General features: G+C 40.3%; 1 protein-coding gene across 4 annotated transcripts in view; it reads right to left on the bottom strand.

Annotated features, from left to right (window-relative positions):
- The window catches only part of Pi3K92E (phosphatidylinositol 3-kinase 92E), a 51015-nt gene that overhangs the window by 24141 nt on the left and 10114 nt on the right, over window positions 1-16760 (bottom strand). For 3 of the 4 annotated variants that reach the window (XM_065218972.1, XM_065218974.1, XM_065218975.1), the window contains exon 2: window positions 7224-7937. In XM_065218972.1, the coding sequence (XP_065075044.1) occupies window positions 7224-7355 (132 nt within the window). In that variant the 5' untranslated portion in view covers window positions 7356-7937. Of the gene's footprint in view, window positions 1-7223; window positions 7938-8679; window positions 8847-16760 lie in introns of those variants that run through there. The other variant, XM_065218973.1, reaches the window with a different exon arrangement.

Genomic DNA, 16760 nt, shown 5'->3' with positions numbered 1-16760 from the left:
GTCAGTCTCACCACAGTCAGCTCAGGCGAAATTCGGGCCAAGTTTTACGATGGGAATTCCAAGAAAAATTGTTTACGTATCAGTCACGCGGCCATGTTTATTTTGCTCACCATAGCACGGCTCTGTGCATTCAATGTTAAAAAAAGTTAATTTGAAAAGTGTGCATTCGTTGCATTTCTTTTTCCCAATCTACTTTTGCTGATAAATTACGAGCAGACGGGTATCGATGGAGCCTACAATCTTATCATACGAATTCCGATGGAGGCGTGTATTTCGTCAACGGCAACCTTGAGGTAGTTGAAGCAGTTCGGTATTTTTAAATTATACAAGATCTAGATCTAGACACATGATGTCGCTTGCGCTATTGTATGGCCGTATGACGTCATATAACGGTGGTATTATTTAACAGCTAAATGAATCCTTTGCCGTTTTTTTTTAAATGCTATTAAATATCCATTGTTCTATTATCTATAAGTCGATGAAAATCATAGCCCATACTTATTCAATAAATTGTTTTGCGGAACTTAACGGATTGCTTTTTAACGTGATGGTCTCTTAAACATCGCGATAGCGTAAGCTGAATGTAAATAATTTCAAGTCTGAACAGAAAAATCTTCTTCTCTTCTTCTTCTTCGCATTTCAAGCTTATAGAATATCGCATATTAACTTATTGCGTGCTCTCAACTTAGTGTTCTAGATTCACTTCTACAGCTATTAATTGAGAGCGATGCTGAACAGAAACATGATTCAGGCTAATCTTAATTTAAGTGTTCACCGACAATCATTACCAAATCTCACTTAACCTTAACGTAGTCCTCTATATTTTCCTGTGGATTTAGGGTTTATAAGCATTGAAAATGGTAGTCCTTTGTGGTCCTATATATAATACTGATATAATGACTAATGGATTGTTCGCACTAGCAGCGCTGAATTGAGACTGATTTAAGGTTAAGAACATTTTTTTATGATACCTATTATTATAGGGCATTGCCATACATTCTTCCATGTTATATAGGGCTAATATCCCTAATGTCGGCCTAAGTGTACATAATATTGGGCCCATACTCGAATCTCGCGGCTCGTATCTCGAATCTCAGATGGTTTTTCCGACCATATTGTATACAACATACAGGTGATGGACACCTGCCATCCCTGGGTGCTCTCCACTGCACATTGTCTCGTTGGCATACGATAACACAGATCTCACACTCGACTTGAAAACTGGGGCCCGGTGTGCAAGCAAGCCTTCTTCTTCTTCTTCTTCGCATTTCTTATAGCATACCGCATATTAGCTTATTGCGTGCTCTCAACTTAGTGTTCTAAAGATGCACTTCCACAGTTATTAATTGGGAGCTTTCGATGCCGGTACCATTTTTGCATTGGTATAATTGCGTGGCAAGTCCAATCATACTTCTATGCCCAGAGAAGTCGAGAAATTTTCCAACCCGAAAAATTCCTAGGCCGGACCGGGAATTGAACCCAGCCACCTCCAGCATGGTCTTGCTTTGTACCTGCGCCTTTACCGACTGAGCTAAGGGAGGCCCCCGGTGTGCAAGCCTATACGGTTTGATTTCCAGACGCTTTTCCGATTCGTCCAACCATGTCATCCTTCGTTCTGCCGTCTGACGTTATCTGACCTCCTTAGATGTAGTAAACTTATTATTTTTGTTTCTTTTGTTGTTCTAAAAATATACAAGCAGAATTGCAAATCGGCCAAACAACCAAAAACAAGTGTAAATCTGTATGGTGATGCTTTTCAAAAGGTAGCAGACCCATAATAATAACACATATATTCTAAAAAAAAAGAATTGAAATAAAGATACTATTATTTTAAAAACTTATTTCAATAGAAAATTTACAATTGACAATATGTAAAAGTAAATGGATATGTAATGTACATTACAGCACAACAAACTTAGCATATCAAAACGTGCAGGAACTCAGCGATGAGTAAATTTGCCTCATGGTTTCCTGTGGAAAACCTCAAAAATCTGCCGGAAAATGAGGAAAATGGATGAAAATTTTACTCTGTCTAGGAGTAGTATCAATAGACTGAGTGAATCCAATCTTTACTTTTCTCATATTCGGGATTTTTTCCTGGAAATACCTGGGAAAACATGAAAAAAAATTACTCACGTGAGCAAGTGCAATATGTGTTCGATTTGCACTCTATCGTTGCGTCCGTGTTTGGGATTTTTCGTTACATGTCTGAAATTTAATTTTTTTTTTAATGTGACCCCCAGTATACAAATTAAAGACGTAGTCCTACGTCAAAATAGAAGAGAATGTGAGAGGCAAGAGAAGTTTCCATGAGAAAAGCAACAGCGATATCGATTTTTCGGAGAGCTAAAGTAGCCAATAAATCGTTTCTTTTTCAGTGGATCCTTGTTGCCGATGATTTTTCACTTCTTCCATACACCTGAAAATGTACCGACGTATTCTGACGACATGTGCGAGCAGACGACTTCGAGTTATCTTACGAAGAGCACTCCTTATTTACCTTTAGCCTTTCGAATATCTTGAGCATTGATAGAGCCGAATGGTAAAAACGCAGGTCTAATAATCGTAACGTTCATGGTTCAGATCAAGTCTGCAATCTCTTACATATTTTTAAATATATTTATTACTTCCAACGATCAAGTAAATTTTATCCATCCATGCGAAAATGATCCGCAATTAAGAACCATGATATTCTTGTTTTTGTTCTTTATTTTTAGCTCTTCGTATTAAATCGTATTTGCGTTGACGGCATTGGCTCTTCACACACACGGAGTTTGGATTTTTCAATAGAGCGAAAGAGTAAGAAACATTCTGTCATTTTTCACGCAGAAAATGACAGTTGTTTATGGGATTTTCCATCCGTGTAAAGAGCTACAATAACGCCATCAACGTCAATTGCAAGTTTTCAGTGTCAAATGGGAGATGAAAACACATTTTCGTTGGTTTTCGGGGAGAGATATTTTTACATTATTCATAAGAAAGAGAGAGAGAGGATAATGAATTATAGGTGAAGAGAGATTAAACTATCATCGAAAAGTAGCTTGAGTGATGAAATGCTTATCATGCAGCTGAGCGAGAATATCGATTTCTGGTTCAAATGCAGGTGTTCATCTTTCCCGTTTGGGTAGAGATCCAGATAAGCCATGAAGCCTGTTATTTTTGAAGCTACCTCAAGATTTTGCCAATGCCCAGGGCAACCAAAGAATGCCGTTTTTGATGGCATAATAATTTACCAGTAATTTGACCATGATCACACGATTCAATGCAACGTCCTTCGATCCGGTAGTGCAGTCAGCATATAAACTGAGATTTCAGAACTTAGAAGGTGCATGCGATGAGTTGTCGTATGTCATAGACTGCCAGGTTCCTAAGAAGACTGCTAAATCTTCCAGGTACCCGCTATGGCAATCACGCGAATTGCGCCAAAACACTTCTGCTGAAAGAGCAGTATTCGCGTATCAACCATCGTTACCAAAAATTGAGTATTTCTGCTTTTCTGCTTACCAGGGCAACATTCAAGCATCCATGAAATCTAATCCGAAGTGCTTTTGAAACTATGTTCGAAGTCAGAGGAAAGAGGATGGATTACCATCGATGATGAAGTTGAATGACGCAGAAGCTTCGAGTGAACCGGAAATCTGGCAGCAGTTATCTACGAAAAACGCAGCTGTTTTTTTTCAAACGAGTCGCTGCAGCCACAACAGATTACCGAAACGTCCTAGCAAAAGATGTAGCTATATACTCCTTAGATGTTGATAACTCCAGGATTCTCGCAGGTGCTTCTAAATTAACCACACCACTACGCCACATATTTCAACTCTCACTACGTACCGGCACTTTTCCATCGCTATGGAAGACAGCTTATATGCACCTTGTCCACAAAAAGGGTGACGAAACAAACGTTGATAATTACCGGGGTATTTCTGCGCTGTGTGCAGTATCGAAATTATTCGAACTAGTGGTGTTAGACACTATTTTTTCCAATGCAAGCAGCTCATCTCCGAAGATCAGCATGGTGTTATGCCGAAATATCAACTACTTCACTACGTGCGTTGTTGACGAAAATGTCCGAATGACTGCAGACCGACGCTATCTACACAGATTTGTCATCCGCTTTCGACAAAATCAACCACGATATTGCTGTTGCTAAACTCTCCAGGTTTGGTTTCACCGGCTGTCTTCTTGATTGGTTCCAATCTTACTTGACCGCTCGGTGTCTTAACGTCAAGATTGGAGACTGCCTCTCTAACGCCTTCACTGTCTCTTCTGGATTTCCTCGAGACAGCCATCTGAGCCCGTTAATTTTCCTATTGTACCTGTATTTCATCAACAGTTTACTGGAAGGAACTCGTTTATCAAATGCAAACGATTTCAAAATATTTTGGAAAATAGCTAAACCATACGATGCGAATTTCTTGCAAAAGCAACTACATATGTACGCCGACTGGTGCGACTTGAACAGGATGGTGCTAAACTCAAATAAGTGCGCTGTAATTCCATTCACAAGTCATCAGAGTCCGCATATCTACGACTATTCTTTGTCGGGTGTTCGTATTAGTAGAGAGAGCCTGGTGAAAGATCTTGGGGTGATCTTGGATTCCAAAATGACATTCTGTATAAACGTCTCTTATATAACGGATAAAGCTTCGAGAAACCTAGGACTGATTTTCCCCAGATATAAAGATTTCAAAGACATGTACTGTTTGAAATCACTATACTGTGCACTCTTTCGATCGTTATTGGAATATGGATCATCGGTTCGGAATCCTTTCTACCAGAATGGATCCGACAGGATAGAAAGTGCTCAACGAAGGTTTCTTCGCTGGGCCCTGCGTTACCTTCCATGGCGCAATCGTTTTGAGCTACCACAGGTTAGAACACTTTCAGCGTCTTAAGAAATACAACCAGCGCTCTCTGTGTTTCTGATGTGCTCTGTGCGCATATTGACTGTCCCACTCTACTGGCACATCTCCCTCTTCAGGCAAAAGTGTGTAGTTTGAGAAATAACTCATTAATAAGATTGCCCTTTCGTCGTGCAAACTGTGGAATTCATGGTCTTCTGCGAGTTTTTAAAAGTGTAGCCTGTATTTTTGATTTGTTTTTCCCGTGAAACGTTAAAGAATACGATTTGTGTAATTTAGGCTAAAAAAGGTTGATAGTATTGCCAAATAAATAAAGGAATTATTAGGCTGGGTCTGGAATCGTTGAAAGCCCAATGTGCTTCGCTAAGATTGGAATGGTCGGAATGGTTATATTAGTTGTTAGTTTAGTTAGTAAAGTCGCAGCTACAAAGCAAGACCACGCTAGAGGTGGCTGGGTCTGATTTCCGGTCCGGTCTAGGATTTTTTCGGGTTGTACTTGCCACACAATTCTAGATAGAGCTGGAATTAAGGCGTAACAGCTTTTGTAAACAATTACTTCTATCGATGATTTCTAGGAATTCAAGGCACGTCCACGCAGACCAACCTAACCATCGGATAGGGGAAGTCTTTCCCTGCCGACGAGGATGTTGGTTAGCGTTTGCCTTGAATTTCTAGAAATCGTCAAGAGAAGTCATTGTTTACAAAAGCTGTTAGGCCCTAATTCCAGCTCTATCTAATGCAAAAATTGTACAGGCATCGAAATCCCTCAATTAATAACTGTGGAATTGCATCCAGAACACTAAGTTGAGAGCACGCAGCAAGCTAATATACGATAAGAAATAAGCTTGAAAAATTAAGAAGAAGTAGAAGAAGAGATACGAGATTCTTTGACGATGAGTCTGATGAAGATTGATGAAAAAGGTGCCCAAGATTTCAATTGCGAGTCTCATGCATTTTTAGTATAGTTTTGGAAATCTCTGAGACCATGCCTAATGAAGCGACAGAGCATATCAATTGAATAAAAGAAGAGAATTCAACATTTTTTTGTTATAGTCACTTTAACACATTTCAGGATACTTTTTCGGGATGAGTTTTGAACTCAAGATCTTTAAAGACTACGCCGGATCCGACCCCCTACAGAACCCTATTGAAAGCTTGATCTTTCGTGCCGATTAAATAAAATTCATGATTGTTTGCTGTGTATAATTGCCTTTAGGTCGCTAATCCTAGAGATTTAAATGACGTTACCTGGAAACCCTTCGGGCTTATAACATAAAAAACAACTTACTAAATCGTTCGGTAAGCTTGAAAATCCATCAAAAAAGCCTGTTTGTTCGGTAGCCATTTCGTTTACCGAACGAACAAGTCTAGAGAAACGTTGAGAAATTTCCTAAATTTTAAAGAAAAAAAAACTCAGCTATATTCAGAGAATCGCAATGAACTAACCTGTAGTCTAAGAGACAAACTTAAAAGACGTAGCAGTTCAGGGTGACCAGCCATGTAGAAAAATACCCAACAAGGGGGTTTACTTTTAATGAAGCACCAACTATGCACCCCCTTCCCCTTGTAGCGTATTTTTATACATGGCTGGTACCCTAAAATGCTACGTCATTTATGCATCTTCCCAAAGCAAAAATTCAGAGTGCAATTATGTATTGATAAATATCGAATAAAGCCATTTTGACAAATTAGGCCAAATTCCAGCAAAAATTTCAATGATTGCCCAACGCGAACTCTTCAAAACGGACAATTTAAAAAACCTCATCAGATGGTGTAAACAAAACTTCTTGTGGCATCGGAAAGAGGTGTGAGGTGATGGTGTACCCGAATTGCATAGGTGAGCTCCGATTCACTGGAAAAGGCCGCAAGAATATTTTTTTTTTACAATAGCTGATGATGCCTTTTCCATTGTTGATCTTGAATTGTTTCATGGAAATCGGAGAGGGTAACATCTGATTGATTCGTCAGTTGGCGCTGCAAAATTTCATCGAAATAGAAGAGGGTCGAAGGGTCTGGAAATTTTACCTAGGGGAAACAATCCTATTGTTGCGGTACGTTAGAAGCCTATTGTTGTGTATGGAGGTCTCCATACACAACAATAGGCTTTTAACGCTTCTAACGGTATCGCTACAACAGGACTGTTTCCCCTAAGGGTTGATGCATATATTATGTCACACTCTAAGGGGGGAGGGGGGGGTCTAAGATTTTGTGACAATTAATGCATTAGGTATGGGAAAAACGTGACGATAGGGGGGAGGGGGTAAATTATTCCTCGATTTAGCGTGACATAATTAATGCATGGGCCCTAACTGAATGTGAATCTGGACAAAAAAAAATATTAAATTGTTCAACACTACTTACCGCTTTAAGGTCCGAAAGCTTCGTGGTAATAGAATATTTCAGTATGATGAGGACGCCGTTCGGCATGAAGAACGTCACTTCCGTCGACTCATCCGGGTTGGCCCAATAATCGTAATTGAACATTACTCCCATTTTGCTCCACTTAAAACTAGAACACTTTACCAGTGAACATCGATATTCTTTTCTAAATTAGCTTATTCGCTTGCGCGCTTTTTATTGTATCCACAGTTTCATAAACTCAACATTCACTAAATCACGACCACTCGTGCAGAGCACTGCAGCACAAACTGGGGAAAAACTTCTTCCACAATGCACCGCACTCTTCTCTTCCGGATCTTTTCGACTGGCGGGGCGGTAGGGTTTGCTGCTTTCTCGTTGTTATTGTCGTTGCTGCTGCCTCTATTATTTGCACATTCGTTACAAAAACAACCTGTTTACACACATTTCCACAACAAAACACCACTTTGTTTTTTTTTCTTGATTCGGACTAACGGTACCGAGGCAGGAACCTCTTTTTTATCTTTACCATGTGCGACTGTCACTATCGCTTCTTGTTGTTGGTATTGATTAGTTGATACAGTTCTGCCAGTTTCTGTTGAACTTCATCGTCTCCGAGAGACCTATTGTTTCATTCTCTCGGTTCAACGACATTCGTGTTGACGAACTGCCCGGATATTGTGACCACACTGCAACCGCAGCATGGTGGATAGATAACTGTAAAAATAACGGAGAAAGGGAATTGTTAGTGATTGTTTGTTTCAGTATGTAGGTAGTTTGTTGATAACGTGGAAATTTTGGAAGTATTCTGTTGTTGATACTATTGAAGTTTATGCAATGTGGCTGTAAGCAAGACATGTTTATATTGCACAGATGAAAGACATGTTTAATTCAAAAACGTTGTCACACCTCTTATTTGTCTATTATTGTTACTAAGTTTTTCTCACAGGCTGAAAATAATTGAGCTTTCACGATGGGACTCCATTGAAATTTGTAATACTTACTATGATAATATTTATCCTTATTACATAAAGTTTGAACACAATATTTTAAAGCATATAGCATCTATATTATCACATTATACATATTATTTTATACAAGGCCACTGAGAATAACTCGGAGAGAGAGTTACTTCTACTCAGTTGTATGAGAAATTTCTAAAAACTGCAGGTACGCAGCGCTGAGTTCCTGCAGTTTTTAAACATTTCTCCATACCTCTGAGTACAAGTGAGAATATGTGTCCCATTTCATTTTGAGTTAGCACAAATAAGTAATTAGTTGGTTGAATAGTAAAACAATAGCAAATTCAGTCAAATGAAACTTTTCAAATGCACTTTGATATTTATTGAAACAAATAAGAAGTAGATAAGTACATATATTAATAAGATTTGTCACAAATTTCAAATTTCCGTTAAATCACTCATCACTAGATTCATCCAACCTATGCAACCGTTCTTACTTTTGCTCGTACGTCACCAACAATGACAAGGTAGTTATTTTCACTATGCCGAAAATCCGTGGTAATGAAGCTCCGCTACCTTCTAGTCACGACGTTGATTGTACGACCGTCAACCGCTCAGCTTTTTAGTAGTTACATATAGCACGATTGATGGACAGTTCAATACTGCTACTACTCGCGTCTGATTCAGCTCACGAAACCTTTCCGGGGGCCGTGGCGGTGTAGAGGTATTTACTTCGAAATGAACACTAAACATATTCGGTCATAGTCGTGGCGGTTTTTACGTATTATTCCCATCGATAGTATACCGTCAGTTGAAGCCGATGATGGTGATGGCAATGATGACGATGATGATGTTAATGATGACTTGGTAGATGCTTGCCAAATAGATGCGCCGCGAAGGAACGGGTTTTGTTTGTTGTTTACTCATCATGATGTTTTTGAACTAACCCACGGCGCGGAGATGTTTGCTCTCTGGGAATCAGTCACTATAAATAAGCTCGTTTATATGAGTATTTTTTGCGCTTACGTTGAACCTGCTCGTGTCGACGTGACGTGCCCCTCCGCAAAATATTCCAGATCAATGTCACAGATCAATAAAGTGTGTTACTACAACCTACTTCTTCGATTGGTCTATGAAAGAATACTTTTGAGTCATTTGAACAAATCTACTTATCTGTTGACACGTTCATTTCCAATCAACTTTTTTTAAAGGGCAGTTTCTTAAAATAAATTTGGTAACTTATTTCGATTTAACCATTTAAACCATTATTTTCCGACAAACATTTGAAAAAATGACATTACAAGCCATTGTTTACCAAAGTATTTACGTCATGCTCTAGAGATAACAAAATATCAATCCAAAATCCCAAGACTTTGTTTGCTCAGTATGCGTTTCTGAAATTGCTTAACCTTTTCGTTGACAGGTGAAACAGTCGTAAGCATTTCACGTCATTCCGTGGTTGATCATACATATCATATACCTACAATGAATGGTTTGCACAAAAATAGGTACTTTTCCGTTTTACGTCATTGCAACCATTTTTCGCGCCTGATTATCAGCTAGCGATGGCGACGGTAATGTTACTGCAATATTGGCACCCATCCGACAGAAATACCCCGTCTAAATTCCTGAACGGAGTAATGGAAACACTGACACTGGTAGATATATAACGTTTTATGAATGAATGAACTAATCCGGCGTTTGTGTAGAGTATTACTCGTTGCCGTTCGGGACTGTTTTACGATGAATCAGTGAAAAAAGAACCGTACACCAACACTATCAACAGATACAACGTGTCCAACCCTAAAACTTACTCAATCGATAATCATCAGTTGCTGCTGATCGGACATTGAACGTCGCCTGATAAGGATTGAAAATGGCATTGATGAGGACATATGCCTTTTCCAAAAACAAAATAAATCATTACCTATCGATACGATTTTATGAGGGTTCTGTAAATCATGATTTGCACTTGTAGAATGCTTTAAAACTTCGATAAAACTTGCAATATTAGTAGGGTATTAGGGTAGGCAGATGCAAATTTTGGCATTTGCGCTCCACAGTGCTCGAACGGATGCAAATCGGATCCCTACCCGAGCAAAGTCGGTAACAAAATGAAAGCAAATCGATATTAAAGTGTGCAGTTCCTATCATAATGAAAACTCATTTTGATTTCAAATGTTGCGACATAAGTCTGATATCATATTGTGCTTTCATTATGCAATCAAGACTTTTTAAATGAAAGCAACTTAACTTGAAGTTCTGCTGTTTACGTCTTGTTTAAAATTTAATTGAAATTCATCTGGCGATTATTGTTTATTTGATTTGTTTAACACATTTCAGGTCATTCGTGACTTGCCCGGGGTGAGATTGGAGCCCAAGTCTTTCAGCTTGAGAAACATGAATGGTAAATGGTAAATGAACCATTTACTCCAGGCCCGTATTCAGTAGAACATTATGAATGCAAAATCAGTAATCAAATTGATTTCATTGAAAGCAGGATTAGTTTTCCGTTTGCTTCAACAGTGTAAAATTTTGCTCTAATTTTTGCTGTGTTAACCGTTAAGTCAACCAAAATGAGATCAACTGGAGTATTCAAAATAAGTTACATCATAACAGCAAATTTTGATTTCAATTTGATCTTCAGCTTTGCTCGGGTAGCGTCCCTATTTCCCTCACTTTGCGCAAACCATTTTAAGTGTGTATGGAATTTACTATGGGAAAACCAAACTTTTTGTTCAGTTGACATCTAGCCTTTTCCATATTGCTCTGAGAAAAAGTTCGATAGCTATTCTTGTAGGAAATTCTACCAGCTGCAACATTGCTCAAGACCATTTTTCAGCCAAACGTCAATGGAAATAAGTAATGCGAGGATTTCTCACTCTTCTTTTTATTACTTTCCCACACAACCAGAATGCGGTACGTTAGAAGCGTTAGAAGCCTATAGTTGTATATGGAGATCTCCATACACAACAATAGGCTCCTAACGCTTCTAACGTATCGCAACAATGGTTGGTTTCCCCTACATAGAACATTCTTTATACCTACAAAAGTTAGTTGTAAGCGATTCAATTTGACATCATATACGACCTAATCTCTTAGAAGTTATTAATAACAAATTCAGTTTGACAAGTCTTACGAGTTTATGAAAATTTATTTGTACTCTTGTAACGTAAAGGTCTTCAATCCCAATCGGCGCCGCCGGGATTTTCTAAGGCATAAAATCTCTGATCACGCTTTCCTTCGGAAGGGAAGTAAAGCAGTTGGTCCCCGGTCCATGAGTTGATGGGTTGATATGTAATGTCCAGGTGTGGGAGCTGCCTCTCTGTCGTCGGTAGAATTGGTACTCTGTACGGAAAACAAATCAAGATAAAAAAAAGTAAGGTCTCCGCTCATGCTTCCTTCACCACTCACTGCATACGTATTATCATTATTTACCTACAATTCCAACAAATGTCAATAGTATAATTACAATTAATACCACTAGTATCATTGATCATCATTTGCTTTAATGGGCAAGTTTAGAGAAATTTTATGAAAATAATTATACAGTGAGCGGTAAAGAGAGACGAGACTACGTGTGCGGTGGATGACGACCTTACGGTACGATGATATATCGTATTAAAAGTTTGCATTACATGCACGCACCATCTAGCCTTGAAAAAGGTCAGCAACAACCATTCAATTACAATCGAGGGGTGCGAATAAAGCACTTATTACAAATATGAAGACATTTTTAATAATTACATTTTGTATATTACATGAAAATTTGTCTGAAGTGTCGCTGTTGCGGTTAATGCAGTCACCGGGCGGTCCCTTGTTTCAGCGTGAGAGTATGCGTGAACGAGAAGAATATGTAGGATAAATGCAGTGCAACATTATCTATTATCACGTAAATATTATACTGCAGTAAAATTAGCACCTTTTATTTGATTTATATTCTTCTTTCTAGACTGGATAAGAGAAAATTAAATTCTTAAAATTAATTGGTGCATTGTGTAAGGAGACTAAATGTAAGAAAACATGAATTTTTATTGTTGCTATCCTAGTTACTAAACTTAAAAAAATTACAGCTTTGAGCTATACTGCCGTTATACGCATAAGAGTCCCACGGTGCATAAGGATTGCATAGAACATGGGACAGTTATGCGAATAGCAGCAGTATATTGATCAGGAACACAGACGAGTTGCTTCGAAGACCTCCGAAATCATTTCAACATAATCTCAAAGATTTATAGAGTACCGAGAATGGAGAAATCGTTTGTCCGTCAGACTCGTTCCAAGACCAAGGCTGCCAAACAGTCTAATCTCTTCGGTCTAATCTTAGTACTTCTGAACACGATCTGGACCTGACAGAGGATGGATTTACGCCTTCGGTGATCGATTTTTAGCACGGACAAAATCTCGACTGTGCGATATGTGATCAACCCAACAATGCAGAATTGTATATGGTCCAATGCGGAGGATGCAAACGTTGGAACCATTTTTCGTGCGCGAGGGTGGATACGAATACTGTACATTCGAAGGAGTTTTGCTGTGAAGAGTGTTCGTCGAAGGGAGTACCAGAGCAATCAGCTAGGTCGGGATCTGGTTGATCGAGTGCTACAAGCGGTCGTTGGTCCCACATTGACCGTGAAATCCAACGTCTGGAGGACGAGAGGCGAGCTGAAGAGCAGGTAGAACAATATACAACATACAACATACCGGTGCCGTCGGTGGTAGTGAGAAAGAAAACATTCCAAAATCGGTCGAACCACAAGAGTCTATCCCTGTTGGTTCGTCTACTCCGGTGGGAGGTAGCGCAATCACTGGTGAAGATTAGCAACCAGCTGCTGACGAGCAACGGGCATCTATACACCGTACGATCGAGAGCATCACTAAGAATCGATTAATACATGAAATTGAATCGATCTTGAAACGGCAACGTCATATGGAACTAGAACACCAGCAGGAGAACGAATTGAGGCGAAGGCGAGAAATAGAACTTGTAAACCGACTGAATCGACTGGAGGACTGCAGGAGAGCGGCAACAGCTACAGGAAGCGCATTGAAAAGACAACTAGAGGATAGTCAGCAACGATATCAGGCACTGGAACCCCAACGGCGGCAAGAGCATGCTGCGCGTGAAGAAGAGCTACGGCGGCTAAAGAACAAGAGCAGCAGCTTTCTCAGCAACTGGAATCGGTTCTTCTACGAGAGACACATCCACCACATACAGCAATACCGGAGTCCACGGGAAGTGGTACATCTCTGACGTCGCCCATGGTGAGTGATTCTCGATTTCATATTTTCGATGCAGATTCGGTAGCGTATTCGGGTAGAAAGACACCTTGTCCTAGTGTCATTAGAACGGCGGGTAGAGTAGGAACACCTTGTACTTTTACCATAAATCGAGAGATAGGGCCGACAAATGTAACGCAGTTTAATCAATACCACCCTCCAGGGTTAGACAATTTCGGTAGGACTAATTTCTTGAATGTCCAATACGGACCTACGCGTCAACAGCTAGCAGCTAGACAGGTGATCCCAAAGGAACTCCCCACGTTTTCTGGGGACCCTACTGAATGGCCCTCTTTGTAAGTAGTTACCAGCATTCAACAGATGCATGTGGCTATTCAGATTCGGAAAATCTGCTGCGTCTACAACGTTCGTTGAAAGGAATCGCAAAGGAGTCGGTGAGCAGCTTTCTGCTACACCCATCGACAGTACCTCAAATTATGTCAACTCTACAGACCTTGTATGGGAGGCCCGAGCAAATCGTGCATCACATTGTTGCCAAAGTTCGAGCCACTCCCGCACCAAGAGCGGACAAGCTGGAAACTCTGGTCCAGTTTGGTCTAGTTGTCCAAAATCTGTGTGGGAATCTACAAGCTATTGGAATGGAAAATCACCTTTCCAACCCCATTCTACTACAAGAGCTCGTCGATAAACTTCCAGCCAACAGCTGGACACTGTACCAGGAGCAAGAACCGATTGTCAACTTGAGGACGTTTGGTGAATATATGGGAAGAGTCACGACCGCTACTAGTGGAATAACTAATGTTTGTCCGATTTTAAAAAATTAGAAAGATGAAAAACCTAAGGCGAAGGAAAAAGTATATGTGAACACACATACCACGTACGAAAAGAAGAAGCAAGGATCATCTGCCAGTCTTCCTAAAGGTGACCAACGGGTAGAGTCATCGAACATAAAGCGTAACGAAAGCGATGCAAAAAAAGAATTGTCCGTTGTGCAAATCGCATGACCACTTCGCAGAGAAGTGCGTCGAGTTAAAGAAGCTCTCAGTGAACGAACGCTGGAAAGTGGTGAAGGAAAAGAAACTCTGTCGGAGATGTCTCATCGCACACACTCGCTGGCTATGTGAAGGCGAAGTTTGTAGAGTAAAAGAATGTCAGAAACGTCCCCATCGACTACTTCATTACGACCCTAAGCCGGAACAGCCTTTGGCTACTACGAATGCTACTGTCACTGTCCACCGACAACCAGTTACGTCGACCTTATTCAAAATACTACCGGTCACGTTGTACTGTAAGACAAGCGCTATCGACACTTACGCATTTCTTGACGATGGATCATCTACAACTCTCCTAGAGCAATCAATAGCTGACGAACTTGGGGTCGATGGCAAGGTGCAAGCCTTGTGCATGTAGTGGACCAGCGGAATCAACAAGAAAGTGGCTACAACTCAAATCGTTAAGCTAGGTATTTCGGAACCTGGGAGTAGAAAGGTGTATCAGTTATCAGAAGTCTACACAGTTGAGAACTTGGGGCTTCCGGAACAATCAATTGATGTAGATGAGTTAGCTAAACAGTACAAGCACCTACAACGTTTGCCGGTGAAGAGTTTTCAGAGGGCTACTCCAGGACTGCTGATCGGAGTAAATAATATTCATCTACTAAATACTGCCAAAATACGTGAAGGGAAGGGAGCAAGAGCCGGAAAGAGCGGGAAAACTCGCATCGGATCGGTTGTTTGCGGTTGTCTGCGTGGTGAAGAGAACCAATTTCGTCAGATGCACATTTGTGCGGAATTAACCGAGCTCGATCTACATAATTACGTTCGAGAATTCTTCTCGGTGGAAAGCATAGGTGCCGCCGTTGCAACGAATTTGGAAGGCAATGATGATCAACGGGCCCGTTTGATCCTTGAAGGAACGACAATACGGAAGACGGACGGAAAATTCGAGACAGGGCTGCTGTGGAAACAAGACGATTTAGAGTTCCCTGACAGTCGACCGAAGCGCGATGGCCGAGCGACGACTGAAATGTCTCGAGCGGCGCCTGGAGAGGGATCCGACGCTGTATGACAGCGTACGTTAACAGATAGCAGATTACTAGTTTAAAGGGTACATCCACGTAGTGACCGACGAAGAAAGGGCTAAGTTTGACTCACGCCGTACTTGGTACTTGCCGCTTGGGGTAGTCTTAAATCCCAATAAACCTGGAAAAGTGCGCGTGATATGAGACGCGGCCACCAAAGTAAATGGTGTGTCGTTGAACACGATGTTACTAAAGGGGCTGACCCCGCAAATGAGCGTAACGTTCAAATTCCGTGAACGAGAAGTGGCGATGTCTGGGAAAATGTTTTTGCAAGTCGGGATCAGAGAAGAAGATCGAAGTGCACTTTTGTACGTCCTGTATTAATATTTTTCCCTGGATCCAGCGAACCCACCAACCCTAATGGATCGTAAATTCTCATTAAGAAACTGAGCATCATCCGTCTGTTGTCATCAAATAAAGTAATATACTGAAATTTATACATATATTATACAAAATTTTCATTTGGTTAACCCCTCGTGAAGATAAACAAATGCATTGATAGCCTTTTTGGCCAATATATACATGCCAATATATATAATACAATATATTTGATAAAACGCTGGCCAGACTGGAGAGTTAACATGTTATAAGCCTATCTTGATGACATTTTTCTCGTCGATAATTATTATAACAAGTTATAACTCTGAAGTCTGCACGTGGTATAAGAAAGCGTGAGCATTCAAGAGTCGAATATCTGCCACATCGACCCAGTGAGATGCTTTCCGATTTGAATGAAACTTTTCATATGGTATGGTATGGTACCCCAGACAACCAGAAGCAGGGTTTTTACGACTACGCGAATTTGCAGCTGAGGTTTGGTCAGGCGCGAATTTGGCCAAGATTAGATCTACTTAGTCTGAATTCAACTAAGTTTCAATTTGAAGACCCCATTCCGATCATTTCAAGGACAAATTAAAAAAAAAAAAACAAGAAGTGCTTTTAGGAACAAGGACTTCTACCGTAAATTTGTAGCTCGCCCACACAAACTACTGCGATCTATAGTTGGAGATGCTTAACGTCAATTATCAGGTCATTTTATACGAGAGATGAGGAGATTAAAGCATAAAGTTGATAGTTCCGTTAGGTCACGGTTAGTGTTAAAATTTTATATAGAGAGTAGAAAGCGAGCAAAGGTCAATTTTGAGGAAGGCACGAATCGGGTTGATCATCTCCTTTACCAAACTCTTCGGTTGGGGGAGGGATGGTGAGGGGTATCTACCCCTCCCCTCACCATTATGTAAATCGTTAACTTCACGT

This window comes from Ochlerotatus camptorhynchus, unplaced genomic scaffold (assembly GCF_037179485.1).
Source record: "Ochlerotatus camptorhynchus isolate MF236.1 unplaced genomic scaffold, CSIRO-AGI_Acam_v1.1 ptg000096l, whole genome shotgun sequence".
NCBI classification, from domain to species: Eukaryota; Metazoa; Arthropoda; class Insecta; order Diptera; family Culicidae; genus Ochlerotatus; species Ochlerotatus camptorhynchus.
Note: the sequence above shows the minus strand (reverse complement) of the source record. Positions and strands in the feature narration are given on the sequence as shown.